The sequence below is a fragment of the Homarus americanus genome, unplaced genomic scaffold (genome assembly GCF_018991925.1).
Source record: "Homarus americanus isolate GMGI-L3 unplaced genomic scaffold, GMGI_Hamer_2.0 scaffold39675, whole genome shotgun sequence".
NCBI classification, from domain to species: Eukaryota; Metazoa; Arthropoda; class Malacostraca; order Decapoda; family Nephropidae; genus Homarus; species Homarus americanus.
This window is the reverse complement of record NW_024736071.1, coordinates 10,124,447-10,147,591: the sequence shown is the minus strand read 5'-3', so window position 1 is coordinate 10,147,591 and position 23,145 is coordinate 10,124,447. Positions and strand designations below refer to the sequence as shown.

At 48.2% G+C, this 23,145-nt stretch overlaps 1 protein-coding gene across 1 annotated transcript in view; it reads right to left on the bottom strand.

The window, feature by feature from the left end:
* Positions 1-8,308, bottom strand: part of LOC121871784 — a 35,731-nt gene extending 27,423 nt beyond the window's left edge. Inside the window, exon 1 of the mRNA XM_042374263.1 lies at positions 8,286-8,308. Within this exon, the coding sequence (XP_042230197.1) occupies positions 8,286-8,287 (2 nt within the window). The 5' untranslated portion in view covers positions 8,288-8,308. The remainder of the gene's footprint in view (positions 1-8,285) is intronic.
* Positions 8,309-23,145: the final 14,837 nt, after the last annotated feature.

Here is a 23,145-nt window from a genome sequence, read left to right as displayed (position 1 = left end):
TCCAGGGGAATGAGTCGCTGCACCAACTCTTCGTGCCTGACACCTGTCAAGATCCCGTGCTTGATCCAGGCTTCCTCACATTCCCGGCTGTGCGCCTTACAGACGTCGATCTCCTCTGACAAACTCTTTAAATGTACGAAAAAGTCGTCAAAGGATTCATTCTCCGCCTGCTTGCAGCTGGTGAAGGCGCGGCGACGCAAAGCCTCGTTATTCCGACCCTTAACGTGCTCCTGCAAAAGGTCGAGCACATCCGTCACTGAAGATGTAGAATCGGGAGGCACTTGCAACGTGTGCTCCAAAACTCTCTGGGTCTCCAGCGACAAACACATCCGCAGTTGGATGAGCTGTTTGTTTGGAGGCATGCTGTCAAGGTCCACCATCGTGAAGTAATCTGTCCAACGCCACCTCCACTCACGAAAAAGCTGAAACGTGACGTCTGGTGAGAGGGCGGGTGGGGGTTGAACAGATGCCTTGGGAGCTGTTGGAGTAGCAAGAGTACCTGGAGGACGCTGGTGTGGTGGAGGAGGGAGGGTACTGGCGCCTTGGTGCGCGAGTGAGGGAGGGTGGGTTAGCACCAGGGTCGCCAATATTGCATCAAAGCGCGCCTTTTCCTCCTCTCTTCGTGTCTCCTCCCTCTGAAGTTCCATCTCTCGGCGTCGCTCGTCTCTGTGATCCATCCACCTCAGAATTGTTGCAATGTTCGTCGCTGTAGGTGAAGGATGAGGGGCGGTGGGCGAAGCTCCATCTGTGCCCGGTTGAGGAGAAGATGGTGGGGAGTCGTGTCTCCCATCTTGACGTTGACCCTTCTTAAAGCCCATCTTTTTATGCGTGGACTGCGCTGTTTAGTATATAAAGTGGCGCCTCATCAGCTCGAACCACATATATATGATATAAACAGCGCAGAAATAATGCATAGAGTCCACTGTTCTGTCCGTGAGTGAGTGAGTGCATGTGTGTGTGTGTGTGTGTGTGTCTGAGACAGCAGATGCACTTCGTGGTAGCCTTAATGCCGGTGGCTAGAGCCGCCGCGGGGGTGAGAACGTTCGTGCCTCCCCGGATGTCACACGAGAAGGGTGTACATCTGCGTGCTCCGTGGGAACCACAAAAAATAGGCCAATTCTCAACTCTCAGCTCTAGCCACACTAATACACTGACACTAACACTGCCACCGTCACTAGAACGCACTGTGACGGCGCAACACTGCACATCGCTGCGAAACACAACACAACACACTAGTCGACGCACACATCGCCGGCAGTCGCACATCGCCGGCTAACTGTCCATTGTTCACACACTTGTAAGTCCACAGATCCTACTCACTGTGCCATGAAGGTTCCAAGTGTTCCCTGAAGAAAGCAGTGATGGGTAGGGAAACACCGGGTAACACTGAAGTCCATTTATTCGGATAGGAGAAATACAAGTGGTGACTAGCGTGTGCCATGCACGGCTCACGCAGTCAGACTGAGACTGCCTTGCCATATGGCAGCCTCGGGGCATTGTTGCCACATAACACGTGCAGTGTTGCCACATAATTATATACGTAGATGCTACTCGGCACAGTAGCTTAGATACATAACCTACACTCCTGATCGCAGAAAAGATTCACAACTTGTTCACATTACTCTCATGAAACTTTACCATTCCAGGCAGTCAGAGGAAGACATCCCAGAGGCTATAAGCCTACCTGTATTGCATACGGCTTTGTCAGGGCCGGAGCCGGAGACAGATGACATGGACCTATTGGAGAATTTAGACTTCCCTCTACATAAAGAAAACCTTGCTAACAGTCACATACTCAACAACTTGGATGAGTATCTTTCTGTTCTGAATTCATCTCAAGCAAAAGATCTCACTAAGTTATTATCAACATTTCCTAAAGTCACGTCAGACCTCCCAGGGTTTTGCAATATACTTAAACATGATATTAAGCTAATCTCAGATGATGTACAACCCATTAGGCAATCAGCATTTCGGTTAAATTCACAAAAAAGAGAGATTATGAAAAAGGAGGTAGATTTTTTGTTAAAACATAACTTAGCTGAGCTTAGTACCTCCCCCTGGGCTTCACCTTGCCTTCTCATTCCAAAACCCGATAGCAGTTTTCGTTTCTGTACCGATTATCGTAAAGTGAACCAGGTCACTGTCTCAGACTCCTACCCTTTACCTTTAATTGAAGATATAATAGACAGCATAGGCTGTGCAAAATTTATTACTATGGTGGACATGTTGAAAGGATATTATCAAGTGGGACTCACGGATAGGGCAAAAATAATCTCAGCATTTATAACTCCATTTGGTCTTTTTCAATATTTGGTTATGGCGTTTGGCTTTTCTAATGCTCCGGACACATTCCAGAGGGCAATCAATTACCTGATTCAGGACCTAGTTGGGACGTTCGCCTACCTCGTTGACCTGGTGGTGGTGTCGGACGGCTGGGACGAACATCTGGTGCGTTTGGAGATACTATTTGCACGACTGCAAGAGACTGGATTCACCATAAGCCTTGCTAAATCTGCTTTTGGCCTGGCCTCAGTGACTTACCTGGGACATATCGTTGGGCATGGTATGGTGAGACCCAAGGACGCAAACGTTAAAGCCATCTTGTCCTTCCCCACTCCAAGGACGAGGAAGGAACACATGCGCTTCCTGGGGATGTGCGGCTACTACCGTCGGTTCTGCAGTAACTTCTCTAGCGTGGCCGGACCCCTCACACACCTTACCAGTTCTGCGGTCTCTTACATCTGGAACCAGAGGTGCGACCAGTCTTTCCATCGCCGCAAAGCCTTCCTTGCCTCCAAGCCTGTAGTCCACCCCCCTGACTACACCTTGCCCTTCCATCTGCAAATCGACGCTAGCGGTGTCGGAGTGGGGGCTGTGCTCCTACAACCCAACCCAACCACTGATGTCCTTCACCCTGTGGCATACTATTCCGCCACGTTGAAAAAACATCAGACCAACTACCCGACCATAGAGAAGGAGGCCCTGGCTCTGGTGTTGGCAATAAAGAAGTTTGAATGTTACCTCCAATCTTGCCCACAAACCACCCTAGTCTTCATCGACCATAACCCGCTCACGTTCATCTAAACCAACAAGACCTCCAACCAGCGAATCCTCCGCTGGGCTCTCCTCACCCAGCCCTATAATCTACAAGCCCGGCACATAAAGGGGGTGGACAACCTGATTGCGGACTCCTTATCCCGAGCTCCAGTGGAAATGCAGCAGCTACTCTCCAGGCGCACCAGGTGATCACCTCCGTCGCGCCCGCGCTACGGAGGTCTTTGGAGGGGGGGTGTGTTACGAACCACGCCATCAATTGTCATGATCTACCTACCCAGCACTACGAACCACGCCATCTATTGTCATGATCTACCTACCCAGCACCATGAGCAACGCCATCTAGGGACGAAACCCGAGTATGACTAGTCTTAGTTACCACTCCGGGGTTTCCCTTCTCCATATCCTGGTTGTTGCGTCACCTCCTCCAAGTCTTCCTCATCAGCTCCAGATCGAGGAGGGTTCAGTTCACTCTCGGAAGTGACCACACTAGGATCACCTATCCTGGAAACCTACAGCATAGTGACTACCTACCATCTTCTTCAATACTCCGCCTTACTCATCAGCCATCTCAGCTCCGCACTTAAGTATTTGTTATCCTATATTGCCTCCCCACGTCCACTTGCTTCAAAATGTTGTATGTTGTATAAATATGTATATACTGTTAAGCCAATGTTGCGTATGTTTAGGTTAAGTATGGTTAAGGGTAAATTATAGAAAGCTGAATATTTTGTTAAGGAATTTATGGTACTTTATTATACACAACAAAAACTCGCATCCTTCGTCTACCCTTTTATAGTCCGATTGTCTTAGTTTTTTATTGTTGTTGCCTGTTGGGATCTGTGTAGACTTTTAACTATATTCTAAATCCCCAACTCGTAACAATATATATATATATATATATATATATATATATATATATATATATATATATATATATATATATATATATATATATATATATATATATATATATATATATAACCGGTCGGAATTTACTGGACTTTGACTTGGGGTTTATTAAAGATTATTAGATGGTAATGCAGTGGAAGCGCCCCTTTGAGAAAAATCCCGAACCAGCACAAGAACACTTAAATCTACTAAACAAAATGAATTGTCCGTGACCCGTGGAAGGATAGCGTCTGTGACTGGGATGAATGAGACACACTGTAAAATTTAGACACTTATATTCCCTCCAACACTACAAACACAATCAAATAATGGTACACCAATATGCACACCTCTTAACTTGAACTTAAAACACTACTCTGGGGAATAAAAGTTATACATGATATTGAAATTATTAGAAACTCAGGCAACAATAAATTTGAAGTATTAAGAAATGTTGCTTGCACACATGAAACAGGCCTTAAGGGCTTTCACAGAATAATATCCACCACTGCGGAAGTGGTATAAAAATAAGAAATTATTAATTCCACCATGAATAGGCCTAAAGGGCACTCAATATAATTATGTTACACCAACAGATGCAGGCCTTAAGGGTTTTCAACAAAATAATATGAGTCACTGAGGAAATGGTATTAAAAAATAAGAAATTAAATACTCTACAATGAATAGGCCTTAAGGGCACTCAATATAATTATGTTACACCAACAGATGCACACCTCCTAACCTAACTTAAACACTATTCTGGGGAACAAAGGTTATATCTGAGGTTGAAACTATAAAGAAATTTTAAATGCACACAGCATACATTAGTAACTGAAAAAATAGTATTAACTACACACAAAAATATTGTCACTATTATAAAGACGTTACTGAGTCCAATACCCGTGAACCATGCTCCCTAACCTAACACACACACAGATTCCACCTGCACTCCGTAGTCGTTTAAGGCACAACCAACAGGCACCCGTAGTTGAAGGCCCAAATCAGCCTTTCGCCACCTTGGAAAGTGTACCTCTAAACTCCACTGACTCTTGGCCCCAGTGTGCGACCCTGTATCACTCAGCTAGCTTCACTTTACCCCCGGTACATCCATAAAGCGGAAGGGAGTGAGCCAATCAGACCTTGTACAGTTGAGAGAAGCTTTAGCTTCCCGTTAGCAAGAGGGTTTCACTAAGCTGCTTGAAACATGTGGTATTGTGAGCCGAGGTAGAGGAGAGCTGATGACCCCAACGATCGTCCCGTCTTCAGCTGGGCACCCAGACGGCTAGATTCACTCAAGAGATTCTTTGATACCCCGCTAAACAGTGACAGGCCTACACTGATCGGTCAAATGGCGACAATCGCCACCCTCAATCATCAACGGCAGTCTCAAACGGCAGTCAATCTCTCGCAGTCAAGTGGGTTCTGACGGAAACCTTGTTATACTGCAATAGCGCAGCACAGGTGACTAGACCACGTGACCATTTCTGTGGACGGACTCGCAGGGACGTCCTGTAGGTCCAATCGCTTTCACGTGACTGAGGACCAGCCAGCGTCGCGTCTCTCCAAGGCGCTAGCTTAGGCCTACATGACATATTTTCCGCCAAACTAATAACTGCTTGGGACACCAGTGACATTATTCAGACTGATAAACGATCTATAATAATTTCAAATTCAATAATAGTCCCTTAACTTCATGAATCGCATCATTATTAATTCGGCAAATTACATTTAATATCACTTAGGCCTAGTTCCACAACCTCTCGCTATGTGCAGCGCTCTCTTCCCTCAGACGACCTTGAAAGCTCAGTATCGCCAATGGCGCGGCATTTGACATTACTCTGAAATTTCTGAATATTACAATCGACCCTCCTAAAAAATGACAGCACTGTCCTCATGTGCTGAGAAAAACATGCATACGACCCCCCTAAAAAATTGTTCTAAGAAACTGCATCTTACCCCTTTAACGTGCTAAACGCAGCATTCCCGTCTTCTCCACTTCTCTCTCCCGCTAACATATATATATATATATATATATATATATATATATATATATATATATATATATATATATATATATAGATATAGATGAGCAATTGCTCTAAGATATCGAAAGTTTTCTGGTTCATTATTATAGTTTACAAATTTTGCAGAAAGGCTATTGGATAGTTTATGTACTTGTTTCCAATGGCATGTATTTCTAAGAAGCAAGATAAGTATTCAATCAACCGAGTACCGTCCTCATATCTGAGGGTTGGTGACCAGTTCCTGCCGCTTGAAAAATTAAAATCTCTTCCTCCAGTACACAACATTCGATTTGCAATAGACTCTTCCACCCTCTTGCAGGGTAAAATAATATGCCACTGCCAGACACTTGTATATTAACCCAACTTTTTCTCAAATGTAAGTAAATAAGATTCAAATCGATCTAAAATGCAATGAAAAACACCCTGATGCTGGAATTTCCCCTCGATAATATTTGTTGTCATCACTGAGTAGAATTCCTTTTGTTAGAAATTTGGGTATCGGAAGCACAGTGTACTTCCCAGTTATCCCTCCTCAGCATTACCAAATCAATCATAATTATATTCATAACTGTAAATTCACAAGCCAGATTAAAAAAATCGAATGTTTCGAATAATCTAGATATTTCACGTTACTTTAGCCGTAACTCACACAAATTAATTTATTTCATTGGGAATAAATTTAAAAGAAGTTATAATGTACAGAGGGTTGCTAATTGTCTAACGAAAACTTGATCCAAATGCTTCATCCATGTCAGAAATGAAGGTTAAAGATGAACTGAAGTAACTATTATTTAATTATCGAACCCTTTTGTTGTTTCACAATTTTTGGCGCCACCACTTGTTTCTTTGTCTCCCAAAGTTCTGAACTTAAGCATTTTGTACTTAGAGTCTTTAGACAACTATATAGAGTGTACACAGGGGTTGATTAGACAAGGGTGAGTTGACAGGGGTTAAGTTCACAAGGGTTAAGTTGACAGGGGTTAGGTTGAGTTGGCAGGTGTTGAGTTAACCGGGGTTCAGTTGACAGGAGTCGAGTTGACCAGGGGATTGAGTTGACAGGAATTGAGTTGACCTGTGGTTTGAGTTGACCAGAGCATGAATTGACTGGAGGTTTAGTTTATAGGGGTTGAGTTGACAGAAGTTGATTTTACAGGGGTTGAATTGACAGGGGTTAAGTTGACAGGGGTTAAGTTGACAGGGGTTAGGTTGACGGGTTGAGTTGACCAGGGGTTGAGTTGACCAGGGGTTGAGTTGACCAGGGGTTGAGTTGACCAGGAGTTGGGTTTAACAGAGGTTGGGTTGACCAGGGGTTGAGTTTACCAGGGGTTGGGTTGACCAGGGGTTGGGTTGACCAGGGGTTGGGTTGACCAGGGGTTGGGTTGACCAGGGGTTGGGTTGACCAGGGGTTGAGTTGACCAAGGGTTGGGTTGACCAGGGGTTGGGTTTAACAGAGGTTGGGTTGACCAGGGGTTGAGTTTACCAGGGGTTGGGTTGACCAGGGGTTGGGTTGACCAGGGGTTGGGTTGACCAGGGGTTGAGTTGACCAAGGGTTGGGTTGACCAGGGGTTGGGTTGACCAGGGGTTGAGTTGACCGACCATCCTGCTGAGATCTTTCCCCTTCCACAACATTACCCTATCCATGTAGTACACACCCACAGCAACACAGCAATCACTAAAACCTCTCGACGTCATGCTCTCTGGATGACCTTTCTTAACACTTTATTCTTCTTTCAACCCATTTTCCACCTCCTTTGTTGGTTACTCCATCTTCCCTCGCGTACACATCACTTTTGAGCGCTAAACTACTTTTTTTTTCAAATCTCTTGCTTCCCCATCCCTCAATATTTAATAAAGTACTGTTGAATTATTTCGATATACAAACTTAATTGACGTGATCAAATATCTCTCATAAGTAGGTTATTCCTTTCTATGTTTATGTTGACAGTCAGTCAAATTATACATAATTCTTGCAATTCGAGTAGAAAATAACAGATAATAAATACCATAACTTGTAATGGTAGTATGAAAAAAAAGTAAAATTGAGTTGTATAAAAGTCTGGTGGCTCTATTCTTTCTCTGTTACAGCATCTTTTGAAGCACCTACTAAAAGCTCCTTACTTTTACGACCACTTACAAACTGACGACACTCTCTGTTATGTACGAATAACACTTAAAAACAGGCACAGTACATCCCGTAATAAACAGGTACAGTACATCAGCTAATATAGAGGTACAGTACATCCACTAATAACCAGGCACAGTACATCCCGTAATAAACAGGTACAGTACATCAGCTAATAAACATGTACTCCGTACATCGACAAATACAAATCAAAAGGGTCCAATATTCACACTGTCTGCTAAGCTGGAGGAGGAGAAATACTGGCAGTGGTCTAGCCGACACTGAGGCAACACACACACTCCTTCACAGCACTGCACTGGCCGTCTTCCTCGTTCGCCTCCTCCTCCTCACCTGCCCCCCTCCCCCAAGACCTAGTGGTGTCACCCTCACCCCTCCTTTAACTAGTCGTCCCTCCCACCTTAGCCCTGTATCCTCGCCGCCCGCATCTTGTCCCCCAAAAAACAATTTAATTCTTGTACAACCATCTTCTATCAATATTCACCCCCTCCCACTGTCCTCTCCCTTATTTGTTACTCCTTTCTGTCGTCCATTCACAGTTACCAACACTACGATCTGATGGAGTTTCTTTTTTCAGCAAGAGTAGCGATAATTTTATATTGAGATTCATACGGAAACAGTTTATTTAATCACAATTTTACAGACAAAAAGTGAAAAATAATAGTAATATTGACATGCCTGATATCTTAAGAGCTTCTTCTATATTGAGAGGCACCCTGTAAATAGAGATGCTTACCCCCCAAAATTAATGTGTTTAGATGGGCCTCTGCCTGAAACTGGAGACTTAGTCACACCTTTTGTGTCTCATTTATTTATCCGTTCTTACATTTGTTTTCCTTCTTTTAATTCCCTCCTCCTTCCCCTTCTTGCCTTTTCCTCTTTCTTTATTATCATCTTCTTGTCGTTCCTCCGCCAACATTTATTATAGAAGATACCGAGACACACAGGGACCTCCACACAGCTTCTTGGGGTACACAAAGGTAGCTGCAATGAACTGAATATATTTTCTCAATACGTCCCATGTTTCAGGCCACTATCGAGATTAAGGAGCACAATATTATAGTCTCAATGTTGACTCAGAATTCTTACAATAAGTACGGATTGAAATATAGAAGAGTGGAGGTACAATAACTCCAAGTATGGTGATAAATCATGAAGGGTATTTAGGATTGAATAGAGATCTATATAAAACCTACCCAACAGCTTTAGAACACAGTGAAGACGTTTTGTGTGTGTCTATTTCTATGTCCTTTCTATTTTTTATTTTCTCATTCTACCGTAATTGTTTAATTTTCCTTCTGATAGTGCTTTCCTTCTTCCTTGTTTCCTTCTATTTTCTTATCCCTATTCCATTTCTTTTTATATTTACTTTTTCTCTTCAATCATAGGCTTTTCTTTTTAGTTTTACCACTTTCTTACTTACTTTTTCTCTCATATCATTCTACTTCTTGTCCTGCTTTCCTCCTTTCTTCTTCCTTTCGCCTCCCCCCCCCCCCAACTTCTTTTATCTGTCATCCATGTATCATTCCTTTCTTCTTTTCCCTATTCTCTTCTTTTTGTCTCAACCTTACTGCCTTCTCTGCTTTATCAATTTTTTTCTTTTTCTTTATCTTTTTTTTTATTTTTTTCTTCATCATTTATATTTATATCATTCATATTCTCTTTTTCAACCATTTTCTGTCTCCTTACCTCGTTCCTGCATCTGCTTTCACTTCCTCTCTTTGACTGAATTACTCAGAATAGGCAAACTGTACTCCAAGCTTTGTCAATAAATTTGTTAAACTTAAAAAAAAACTCTTTCACGATGCTTTACTCCCTAGAAGGAAGGCGGATCACTGACTGCGGTTCTTGTTGCGGTGGTCGTGACGTTTTTCTGTTTTTGTTGACACAGTATTGAACAAAAACTTCCTTGTTCAGTTGTGTGGTCATCCGGGTGTGTGTATGTGTGTGTGCACGGGGTGGTGTAATGCATCTAGTGTGGCAGCATTATATTAGTGTTAAGGTATGAAGCAGGAAGCCCTCTGCTTACCAACCGTCTCCACTCTTTTCTGGAAAATATATAAGAAAAAGAGGAAATCCCCCCAATTCTTAAAGATGCCCCCATCGTCAATATTTATAAGAACAAGGGAGACCGGTCAGACTGAGACAACTATCGCAGGATCTCCCTGCTGTCCATAGCTGGCAGGATTATCGCCCAAGTTCACCTAAACAGACTTCTTCCTGAGGCGGAAAACTTCCTCCCAGAATCTCACTGTGGCTTTAGACCATCACGAAGCACCACTGACATGATCTTTGCTGCCCGCCAGATCCAGGAAAAGTGCAGAGAACAGCGTTGTGACCTGTACATGACCTTCCTCAACCTTACCAAGGCCTTTGACTCAGTCAGCAGGAAAGCCCTCTGGCGGACCCTAAGCCGTTTTGGCTGCCCACCATAATTCATGGCCATTATGAGTCAACTCCACGAAGGTATGAACCTCAGTGTCCTGTACAATGGCACCCAGTTTGAGTTCTTCCCCAACCAAACGGGGGTAAAGCAAGGATATGTACTACCAACTCCCCTTTCCATTTTCTTGGCTGCCTTCCTTACTCGTGTCAATGTCAATTTATCCGGCGGGGTGGACATCCAATACCGTATGGAGGGACTCAGGGACTCACCCTCGTCCCTCACACTGAACGCGACCTATAGAAGATCCTAAACGCCTACGGAAATGCGTATGCATGTCGGCCTTGAGGTGAATGTACTGGCACAAAATCTCTTTTCTATTTTCGTGGCTGCCTTCCTTACTAGTGCCAGTCCCAATTTAGCCAGCTGGGTGGACACCGAGTACCGGATGAAGGGTCTTTTTAACATAAGACGACTCGAGGCAGGAACAAAGGTATCGGCAAAGGTATCGGTAGCTTTCATGACTGAACTACATTATGCAGACTACCTCGCCCTTGTCGCTCACAATGAAAGCGACCTACAGGAGACCAAGAATACCTACGCAGATGCTTATGCACACTTCGGCCTTAAGGTGAATGTACACAAGACTCAAATTCTCTTTCAGCACGCCCTTGATTCAACCACACTTCCTCCATCCATCCACCTTAACGGTACTACCCTCGCTAATGTTACCCATTTTCTGTATCATGGCTCCCACCTGTCCACCACCACCATTGGATCAAATGTGCAGCTCAAGCCGTTGGCAGACTCCGTACCCGTGTCTTCAGTGACAAGGAGCTTAAATTATCTACAAAGTTGCGGGTATATCGAGCAGTGGTCCTCCTCATCCTCGTGTCTGGCAGCAAGACGTGGCTCACATACAGAAGGCACCTCAAGGCACTTGAAAACTTTTACCAACGTAGTTTACGTTCCATCCTCCGAGTTCGCTGGGAAGACAAGAAAACAAATGCCAGTATTCTCTCTGACACCAAATGTAGGAGCATTGAGGCTACCATTATCCATGCTGTTTAAAGTACTTAAACCTATAGTTCCCAGATGACCAAAACCAAAATAATACCAATATTGTTTGGAATGTTTACTATGAAATTTGTAGTAAGGGCAGCTAATATCCATTGAATTAGTTTATATGCTTTGTAATATTTATATATTCAAAATAGTATTACTGAGTTGCACAGTAAAGAAAAATTAATTATCTAATGATATTTATTTACAGAGCCGATCAGCCGTGGAGTGATGGTCCAGCAGGCATCACGGAAGCGTTGTGTGTGGGGACATCTTAGGAGGTAGTGGATAAGGGTGCGGCTGTCGGGTCTTCTGCATAATGCATAAGAGCGTTGCTCAGGGGATGCGGGGATACCAATCTCCCAAGCAAAGTCATACCAAATGATGATACGGGCAGCAATCACGTCCCTTTTCAGCGACCCTTTCCCATAGACATACGAGAGGTCAGGAAGTTTACGGAGGACATCGTACCAGGTGGGCGGGGAGTCCTAAGCTGTAAAAGTGTTCGAGGATCAACGTAGTCAGGTGTGGCCTTGATGCAGCCAGTCTTGGCAAGGCCATCTGCTGCCTCGTTCCCCAAGATACCGACATGACTGGGTATCCATAGGAATGTCACAGAACGGCCTGCATCCTGAAGTGTGGATGTTAACCCTCGTATTCGGAAGATGAGGTCCTTATTTTCCCCTGATCCAAATGCGATCCCGTTGAGAGCAGACCTGGAATCGCAGCAGACAAGCAAGGGGCAGAAACCATCTGCTTCTTCCTCAGCGAGAAGGGCAGCAAGGAGGGCTATTAGTTCAGCCTAAGTGGAGGATGCCCCGTCAGAAACTCTGAGAGACAGTTTGATAGGCTCAGGGGCATCGGGACGGGAGATGTAGACACCAGCCCCGGCCCGACCTGTAGCGGGGTCAACAGAACCATCAGTGTAGAGGACGACCCAGCCTGGGGACCAGTGGGCGATCTTGGAGAGGTGGTATTTGCAGAGAATAACGGGGTTCACGTGGGATTTCGGGAGCGGTCCACCGAGGGCAAACACTTCAGGTTGAAAATGCAGCCAGGGAGAAGGAGACGAACCAACAGCAGGGGTGACAACAATATCAGGCAGGAGGTCGTGTTCCTGAAGAGCTCGGATGAGTGACCCTCGCCACTGTCTTCTAAATGGAGGTCGGCCTCGGACAACAGGAGTCAAGTAGGCTTGGACATAGTTGCCCCGAGGATCCTGTAGAATGGAAACGGTAGTTTTTAGGTAAAACTCCTGGACACGATCCTGTAAGGGGGAAAGACCAAGTTCGGTATATAGAGAAGTAGAGCGTGTCCACTGAGGAGCCCCAAGGATGATACGAGCAGCTTTCCTCTGGATAACTTCGAGACAGTTGACAGCAGTCCGACTAATGTTGACGAGGGCATGGGCGGCGTAGTCGACACAGGAACGGACAAAGGACTTGTACATGATGAGAAGTACAGGGATGGTGGCACCAAGGGAATCCCTGCACATGGTAGAGAGGGGAGCGAGACGCCGAAAGCATATGTCTCGAAGATAGCGGACTTCAGGTATCTGACAACGTGTGCGAGTTACATACACACCCAGGTATTTTGTCTCATTAACCCAGTCCAAGAGCGTTCCTGATAAGAGAAGGGGTGGAGGTACAACACGACCGTGCCACATGGCTTTTGTTTTCGCAGTTGAAAGAAGGAAACCAAGTGAATCACACTCTCTGGAGATCAGATCAAGGGCTTCCTGCATGCTAAGGTAGTCAGGGGCTTGGAGGAGGACATCGTCTGCATAGCCTGAGTGGACAACTTCTGTCGGCCACGGGAGAGATGCAATGGAGTGCATGAGAGTGTTAAACAAGGTGGGACTCAGGACTCCATCTTGAAAGGTGCCGAGGTTCATTTCTTGAACAGGAGATATAGAGCCTTCAACGCGAACCTGGGCCTGACGTCCAGTGAGGTAAGAGGCGATCCATTGAAGAAGTCTCCTTTTAACCCCTAACCGCGCAAGTTCAGCTAAAATGAGGGCAGGCTGAGCCATATCAAAGGCTCCCTTGATATCAAGGAAGACGGAGACGCGGGCAGTCTGATTGCAATGAAAGGAAGCAATTGAGTGTGCTGTGCTGTGATGTTGTATGAAACCATTGAGGGAATTGTGGAAGCCGCCTATGGTGTGAAGAAGACGACGATGGAGTATCCTCTCCATCATCTTGCAAACACAGGAGGTAAGACTAGTGGGTGGATATTTCTCAGGATCTCCCGGCTTAGGGATGGCGATAATAGTGACATTTTTCCAGTTACACGGGAGAGCCCTATGTTCATAAGACATATTGTTGAGAGCAAGCAAGGGGCCGTTAGGAATATTTGTACAGGCGTTGAGGACGGAGTAGGTTATCTGATCATCCCCAGGAGAGGTGTCTTTTCTAGAGCGACGAGCACTGTCAAGCTCGAACTGTGTGATGGGATGATCAGTGGGGGCAGGGGAGGTAAGAGCAGCACGAACAACAGGCTCAGACGCATCGATGCGAGCCTGCACTGCCTCCTGCATTGGATCTGGAAGTGCCTCAAGGGAGGAAGCTCGTGCCGAGTCCTGAATTAAAGAGCAGGCAAGGGAGGCGGGGTCAGGGTGGGGAGGAGGCCTCCGTCGAGTACCCCGTATAGCATTAATCCGATTCCATACATAAGAGGGTGACGACTGGAACGATAGAGACCCCGTGAAGGATGGATAGCCAGTCCGCCTCACGAATCCGACGACGCTCCTGAATTGCAAAGGAGCACCAATTTTTGAAGTCTTCCCCGTCCTCTGGAGAGCGAGACCTCCGTATGGCAGAGTGGAGATCACGGGTTACCTGCCGGAGATGTCTCTTGGCAGGGATACGATACCAGTAGTTGGTGGCACTTCTGGGGTGACGGGGAGGGCGTGGAGGGGTAGCGCGATTGACAGAGTCATACACGGCATCAACAAAATCAGCGCTGTAAGAGTCAAGGGACTGGGGGACAAAATAGGAATCCGCCCAGGTAGAAAGTTATTGGGTAAAGGAAGGAACAGCATCTTGTGTGAGACGAAGGCAAGGGGATCGATAAGGAGCTGATATCGGGGCAGAGAAGGAGAGCCCGAGATGGGTAGTAACGGCAAGATGGTCACTATACAGAGCAGGCTCGGTGCAGACGGTAGGATGAAAGGAGGTATGACCGTTCAATAGTAAGCCAACATCAAAGAAACTTTGGGGGAGGCGAGTAGGATCGTCAGGACAAAGAAAGCGAATATCATCAACCCCATTACGAACTGTGAGAGATGTGATCCGTTAAGGGTACATAGCGTGGGATGATCCGGAGTAAGAGTGGGATGGCGGGCATTAAAGTCGCCAAGAACAATAGTGAGAACCCCATCATGGAGGTCGTGAAGAACCTGGGGGTCCAGAGAATCACTTTTGAAATGAACATTGACTACACGAAGGGTCCGGTCACCAAGAGTAAGGGAGACAGAAAGTAATTCAGACGGGGGTCCATGTGAGTCAGGTGAAGAGAGACGAACAGATGGAATGGTGTTACGCACAAGGGTGAGGAGGCCACGAGCTTGCACCACGGTACCGAGGCAGGGTGTAAACAGTATAGCCAGAAAGGCTGAGTGGAGTAACATCATCTGTGATGGTTTCCTAAAGTAGAGCAACATCTACTTGATGGGAGAGCACAAACTGGGCGAGGTCTGTCCAGCGAGGTCTAAGTCCCTGGATGTTCCATTGTAAGAAGAGGCGGGAACGGCCTCCGGTGTGAGATGAGTCGGTGGGGCTAGACAGGGCTCCAGAGGAGGTACCAAATTCTGTTGAGAAAAATGGAGAGGGAGGAGTGGGAGAGCGAGGGATGGACCCTCCATCTCGGGAGACGGAAGGAGGCGGGCCACCAGGGCTTGCAAAGTGCGCCCCTGTTGGGTCAGGGTGTCCAGAATGAGTTGTTATTGCCTCTGCAATATTGCAATTGTTTTCACAAACGAGTCGAGTTGGGCAGAGAGAAGGTTGATTTGCTTGGAGTGGCGATCCAGACGGAGAGTGATTGTTTCCATAGAACCAACTTGGTGTACCTGTGCAGGAGCTGGAGGTGGCGGCGAGGATTGCCGAGGGCCCGACTGGGCAGGTGGTGGTGGTAGGGACGGAGAGGGACGGTGAGGGTTCAGGTGAGTAAGAGGTGGTGGTGCTGGTGAGAGACAGCGGGGGTCCAGGTGGGCAGGAGGCTGGTGGTGACGGGGAGGAAAGGTGAGGGCTCAGGTGAGCAAGAGGTGGTGGTGCTGGTGGAGGACAGCGGGGGTTCAGGTGGGCAGGAGGTGGTGGTGACTGTGTGGCAGGGCCGGCAATGACCTTGTTCCAAGAACGGTAGAGAGAGAGGGGGAGGGGAGAAAGGATGGGTGGTAGGGGTGATAGGGGGATGGTCGAGGAAAGGAGATCAATGGGAAATCCTTGGTGGATGGAAGAGGCGGTGGTGGATAGGAGTGAGGTTTGGTTGAGAGGGGCTTCGTCAGAGACGAGGGCAGTGGTACAAGGTAAGTTTTCCCCGGGCGAGTGCCAGGATGCTGTAGGCAATTGGCATTCCAGGCGTGGTGACTGCCATGGCAATTGACACACCGTGGAATAACTGGGATTTTGTTCTGAATTTTCGATTCGCATTCCACTGTGTCGTGAGGACCTGCACAGAAACCGCAGGCGACCATCCTCGTGCACTCCCAGGTGCGGTGTTTCCACGATTGGCAACTACCACAGATTTTCGGGGTTCCGATAAATCGGTCGAGAGGACAGTTGTGAATTGGTCCTACATTCAGCTTCGGAGGGAGGGAGCCCACTCACCAGCCGATGAGTTCGTTGGATAGACGTTTGGAGACCGGGTTGATGCGGAGTTCCATGTCCAGTAGTTGTGGGAGAAGAGGGCGAAGATCGTCGATAGGGATCTCCCAGGGTACGTGGCGAACCATTACCTTGGTACGACGAGTTTCTGGGGTGATGGTGGTGAACTTCGCATCACCTCCCCCTGGGGAGCAGGAAAGCCCACCTGAGTGAGCAGGCTTACCGTCTCGTCCATTTGTGTGGTGACTATTACGGCTGTAGGACCTCGGCGGAGGCGAAGTGTTGAGTCCCGAAGTGGAGAGCAGTGACGGAAGAACTAGGTCGCCCTTGTGCTCAGAGGCAAGTCCTGAGGAAAGGCGAGTCGACGAAGGTGCAACGGGGCAGGGAGACAAAGGGAATCCCCTATGTCCCACTCTACTCCACGCTCCTGAACCAAGAAGACCTCTCAACAAGCTCTACTGCTGGACCCGAAACTGTGAAGACCGCCCTCTCTCTGCTGCCATTGTTGGCCATCTTTCCTGACCGGACCATCCACCACTGACATCGTGGACAACATCTTACGAGCGTTTTCGGTTTATCGAGCATTAGCTTGCCCTCCCCACTGGTGGTGTGAGTAACCCACACTCCAGCTGGAGAGCAGCTGTAGCGTGACATTCCCGACGTGGTTTGAGCTCTTTTCCTTCTACTGCTATTTTTCCTTTTTTCGCTCTGGCCTAGGGACCTGCACCCTCAAAAGTGTATTCGTCCTGCGGTCCCCCCTTGTAACTGTTCACCTCCCTCCCAGGAGATTGTGAACACGAAAGGGGGTTGGAGCAAGAACCCATCCCAGCTGAGTCTTTCCAAGAAAACCGTGATCGTGCGGGTCCACCTGGAAAGAGGGTAGCAATCCTCATCCTTCCCCAATAGGCACACTTAGCTCACGTCTATAAGTGAGCAGTCACATACATTAGGTAGTAGGTTTCCCCAACGGGGCTCCGGGAGAGATACTCAGGAACCACTCTACGACCACCCGGCCATCAAGTGCCTGTGGGGAGTGTTGAAATTCCTCTGCTACTTACTCAACCGGAATAGGTAGGCTCTGAAAAAAAAAAAACGCCACCACCTAACCACAGGTTATGGAGTGCGTACGCCCTCCTAACCGCGACCCCCTCCTGAACCGCCAACCCAACGACCCGAACCACGACAGGCTCCGCACAGAGAAAGCGGGCCAGCTGCGGGCCTTCCACGAAGCCCTAAAAAGCAAGAACAACGTCATCCACTCCACTGCCACCGCCTCCAACAACTCCACCACCACTGTTACCGCCACTGAGGACGACAACTGGACGAAGGTTGAAAACAAAAAATGCCGACATGCTTTTTCGGGAAACGAATGTCGTCAAGCAGCCCAAAAGGCACCCATCACCACCACCAGCTCACCCCCAACGACACTGCCAAAATTACGGATCTCGAAAACGGACACGAAAACGACATATGCCACCATCACAGAGATGGAGAAACTAAATCCACTGGCCAACTTCTCAGTGCGGCCCAACCTAAAGGGGGAGATGATTATTCACCCCAAAGACAAGGACTCCGCCACCACCCTCGACACTTACCTGAAAAACACCACCACCGTTGCATCAACCAAGCTGGACCCCGCCCAGAAACTGATGAAGTCGGTAGTCCTCCGGTACCCAAAGGAACTACCTCTCGAACCCCTGGAGAACCACCCGAAGATCTTAAAAGCGGAGAGATGCTCTCCCCCGTCTGACAAGACGGCCACCACAAAACAGGTGCTCATAACGCACTACGGTCCACCCCCCAGCACCATAGACCTCAAAACCTGGGGGATCTACGAAGTGAGGCCCTTCGTCCCGGAGCCCCTGCAGTGCTTCAGATACCAGAAATACGGGCACCATCAGACGAGGTGCACGTACAAGGAAATCTGCGCAGTCTGCGCGCAGAAGCACGGCACACACTCCTGCCTCACCAAGTTGAAAAATGGGGAAAAAATTGCCCCCAAGTGTGTCAACTGCGGGGGCAAACACCACGCCTGGAACCCTGGATGCTGTGAGAGGACAAAGAGGGTCCAGGCAAACCGACCAGCAGCAAGACCGGCCCCCACCGCCTGCACACCAGCCCCACCAAGTACCTTCTTGTGGGGATCCCAAAGGCAAAAACAACAAAGCCAACCTCCTCAGCCGGTCAACACCCAAAGTGCAGCCCAGTTTCCTGGCCTCACTACGGCCACACTTCAGCCACCCAAGCAGCAGACAACGACATCTACGAAAAAGACAAAACAAGCACACACCAAGGCACCAGAAGGAATGATACATGTATCAGACCTAGCCAAGGTACTGACAACCTTCGCGGAGGGCCTAGCCGGACTACTGGGCTACAAGATCTAGCCCACACAGCTCCAAATACTCATGGGGAGCGTCCACAGGCAAGTCGCCAGCTCCAGCCACCTCAGTGGAGGACGCCATGCCGGTCCCCACACGAGTGACAGCCGAGGTACACTCTACACCGAAAAAAGCCACCTGGGAACCAAAGATACCGACAGCTCCCAGAAAGAAATTGGACGTTTCAACTCCCCTGAACCGAACCACGGCCCAGAAGGCAAAAACAACCACAGAACAAGAATATATGAACCTGATCCAGTCGGAATCGGACCTGAACATATCTATCGAGGACCACCAGAAGTCCCCGATGAAACAGTGGTGGAAAACATCAGCACCCTGAACATCCTTACATGGAATGGTCAGGGCATCAAAAACAAGAAACACTTCCTGCAAGAAGCAGCAGCCAAGTACAAGCTTGACATTATACTGCTACAAGAAACACTTCTACAAGAACACCACTGTTTCAAATTCAGTGGTTACAAGACATACAGGAGGCATTTCAAGAAGGCGTCAACAAGAGGATGTATGATCTTGGTCAAGTCGAGCATACCCTCCTCCGAGGTCATGCAGCAATTTCCATGTGGGGACAACATTGAGACACAGGCCGTCAAAGTAACCCTCCAAGAACGAGAATTAACTGTTCACAACATCTACAAGAACCCAAGGGGCTCACTGTAGGTTACTCAATTATTCGCTTCAGCCGCTGACCACGCCACACACATAGGAGGGGATTTCAATGCACATCATCCCTTCCTAAGCTCGGTAAGCCCACAAATGAAGACGGCCTACACCTATACACCACCTTTCAAGACACACCCGAGATCAGCCTCCTGAACACCGGAGAGCCCACCAAAATTAGGGGAGGAAGGCTAGATCTAACCTTCGTCTCCAGTGCACTACAGCCTTCGGCCTCCTGGCAGCTACACCCCACGCTGACTAATGACCACTTTGCCACCCTAACAACACTGAAGGTGAACAAACTGGGAATTCTACAAGAAACACCTGTCTAAGTGGCGCGCAAAATCACAGCCGGCCGGTGCAGTACCCGTGGACGAGACAACCCTCCACCAACAATTGGTCGAGGCGTTTCACCAAGCGGCAGAAGAGGCTATTCCAAAAACAAAACCCACATCAAGACAGTGCAAGGACTACTGGTACTACTGTCCTAGAGTGAAAGAACTCAACCACAGAGTGAACATGGCCCGAAGAAACTACAGGAGACATCCCACGGAAACAAACAGACATCTCGTGCAAGTCATGGTTAAGGATACCAGGGAAGAGAAGGAAGAAATCGAAAGCGTAAGCTGGCTCAAGTGGTGCTCCGAACTGAACGAGCACACCTCCCTCGGCAAAATGTGGGCCCAGATCCGAAGGGCATCTGGGAAGGCAACACCACCACCACCAACCCATCCCAACCCAGAAGAGGTAGCCGAGAGACTTCCAAAACTGTTCTCTGACCGAGCAGCAACGAAAAACCTCCCGAGACATGCGGAGGAGACACAACGGCGTCTGCGACAGGCCAGACTCCAGATGATCGAAGAGGCCTGCAACAGTGAAGATGACACCGATAGACCTTTCAACCAGCAAGAACTCCAGAAGTCGATAAAACGAAGCAAGGACACAGCACCAGGGGCCGACAGGATAACCTACTCCATGCTTTCCCATGCCGGAAAAGCCGGGCACGAGGCTTTGCTACAAGTCATCAATGCCTCGTGGACAGCACAAACACTTCCACCGGAATGGAAGAAGGCAGATATACAGCCCATTCCGAAGCCCAGAGAACCAGACAAACCGAGACCCATCTCCCTTTTCAGCTGCATAGCAAAGACGGGAGAAAGAATGGCTCTCAACAGACTCAAGTGGAAAGTAGGCAGCCCACACCCTCACATTTTTGCACAGGCAACAACATCGCCGAGATACTCAGCACAGTGGACAATAAACCAGCTTTGGTGGTCTTCCTCGACCTAGAGAAGGCCTTCGAACTAGCAAATCCACTGGCCATTATAACGACGCTCGCTGAAAAAGGCGTCAAAGGAAGGTTGCTGGGGTGGATCCAAAACTACCTCACACAGAGAGAAGCAAGAGTACGCTTTCAGGGAGCAACCTCAAGCTACAGGGTCCATGAAAACGGAACCCCACAAGGAGGCATCCTCAGTCCAACGCTGTTCAATGTCCTGATGAAAAATCTTGTCAGACTTCCTTTCAGACAAACAGCCATGCTCCTATGCTATGCAGACGACTTACAGCTCATAGTAAGAAGAGCAAACAGACTAGCCAACACGCAACACGCACTCCAACTTATAGAAGAGGAGTGCAACAGACTTGGACTCAAGATAAATCCAGCCAAGTCGAAAGCGATGGCCATCTGCACAGACACACCAGACAAGATAATCTCCATACAAAACACGCCGGTCGTCTGGACCAACACCGACCAGTGTCTTGGAATCTGGTTCGACCAGAAACTCACTTTCAAGCCGCCACTCGAGTTTCTCAGGCACAGGACGAAGAGCAGACACAATATAATGAGGTCGCTCACCAGCACAACCGCAGGAGCGAACATACATGTGCTCAAAGCCTACTACACGGCCGCCATCAGATCGCTGGTAGATTACAGTGCTCCAGCACTCACTGGACTGAGAGAAGACCAGATAGCTAAGCTAGAAGTTATCCAAAATAATGCTCTCAGGACCATGCTTGGAGCATCCAGTGGACCAGAATTTGCAATTTGCAAATGGAAACTGAACTACCACCCCTGGCAGGATGAGTCAAGCAGGTGACAGCCGGTCTCCTCGCCAAAATCTGTAGATCAGATAAGCCCACAGCTGCCAAAACGCGAATCAGTGCCTCCCTCCACCTCAACCACAGAGTGCGAGGGGCCACCTGGTCGCACGAGGCAAGCGAGGTCATCCGACACCTGCCAGCAAAAACACTCGTCAAGAACAATCAAGACATACGAGACAATGTTTACGTAGTTCCTCCACTATGGAGCCCTCCTTCAGCCACATTCAAAATTACCGAACTAGGTGATAGCAAAGCCAACCTCCAGAAGGAGGACCTCAAAAGAATAACTCTGGAAGCCATAGCCACCGAGACACCGGCTGATGCAGCATCATACTTCACAGACGGCTCGGTGGACCCAAAACATCATACATCCGGAGCGGCCTTCTACACCCAAGGTCAGACCCTCCGATGGAGACTTTCTAATAAATGCTCCACCCTACAAACAGAGTTGGTAGCAATCTCAAAGGCCTTGCAACACGCTGCAACACAACACAACAAGTCCATCATAATTCACACGGACTCGAAAACGGCCATGCAGGCGCTGCAACACAGTCAACCAAGAGACAACGTCCACATCATAACCTCGATCCTCACACAGCTACAGGACTTCCAAAGACAAAACCGCCCAGTCGTCTTACACTGGATTCCCAGTTATGTAGGGATCCGGGGAAACGACGTAGCAGACGAAGCAGCCAAGGCAGCCACACGTTCTAGAAGCGTACACATTCAAGTTCCAGCAAGCGTGCAACAGATCAAGAATCACCTCAGAAAGACTACCAAGCTCCACATCCAAAAGAACTTCCTTCGCGCATTCAACGCTGGTTCCCAATCAGCCAAATGGTACCTGGCGGCTACAAGAGGGGAACCACCTTTCGGGGACAAGAAAACACCAAGACAAACCCAAGTTAGCCTTCATCGACTACGACTAGGGTACAAGTGCTCTTGGCAGACGATCGGAAATGTCGTCATGGAATGCACCTACTGTCAGGAGCCAACAGCCAACCCACTTGAACACTATCTCCTCGACTGCGAAGTCACACAAAGTCTCCGAAACAGAATTGAAAACTTCCAAGAACACACAACACCAGCGGCCACTCAAACCCGAAAGACCCAAACAAACCACATTCACCACCTTCTCCGGGTCATCACACGTTCCCACCACCCAGATAGCTTAGGAAGTATCCTCCCTCAGCAAGTGCGGACCCCAGTTCGGGGGGCGCGCCACTCCTAAACTGACCACGTCCAACAGTGGGGGTTGGTGGTAAGCGTCCACTGATCGAGGGTCCGTTCACACTTGCAACCTGCAGTATCCTTTCATATCTGCAGGTAGGACAACCTCCAATCCCAAATCCGGTCTGGCTGCTCCAGGAGCTCCAGCCGGAACCACCAAACGGGCCGCCTATAGGCAAAGGCCCGTGTCGGACTACGGTCCGACAATCTCAACAACAAAACAACCCTATGTCCATCGTCGGCAGAGGGTCGGTCATTGAGCCACATGTAAGCTCACTTGGGGACCCCCGATTACAGGAGGAGGCCACCCTCTACAGCCCCAGCCGGGGTGCGAGGTGGAGCCGTAGCCTCTGCTGGAGACCCTGACTTCTGAGGT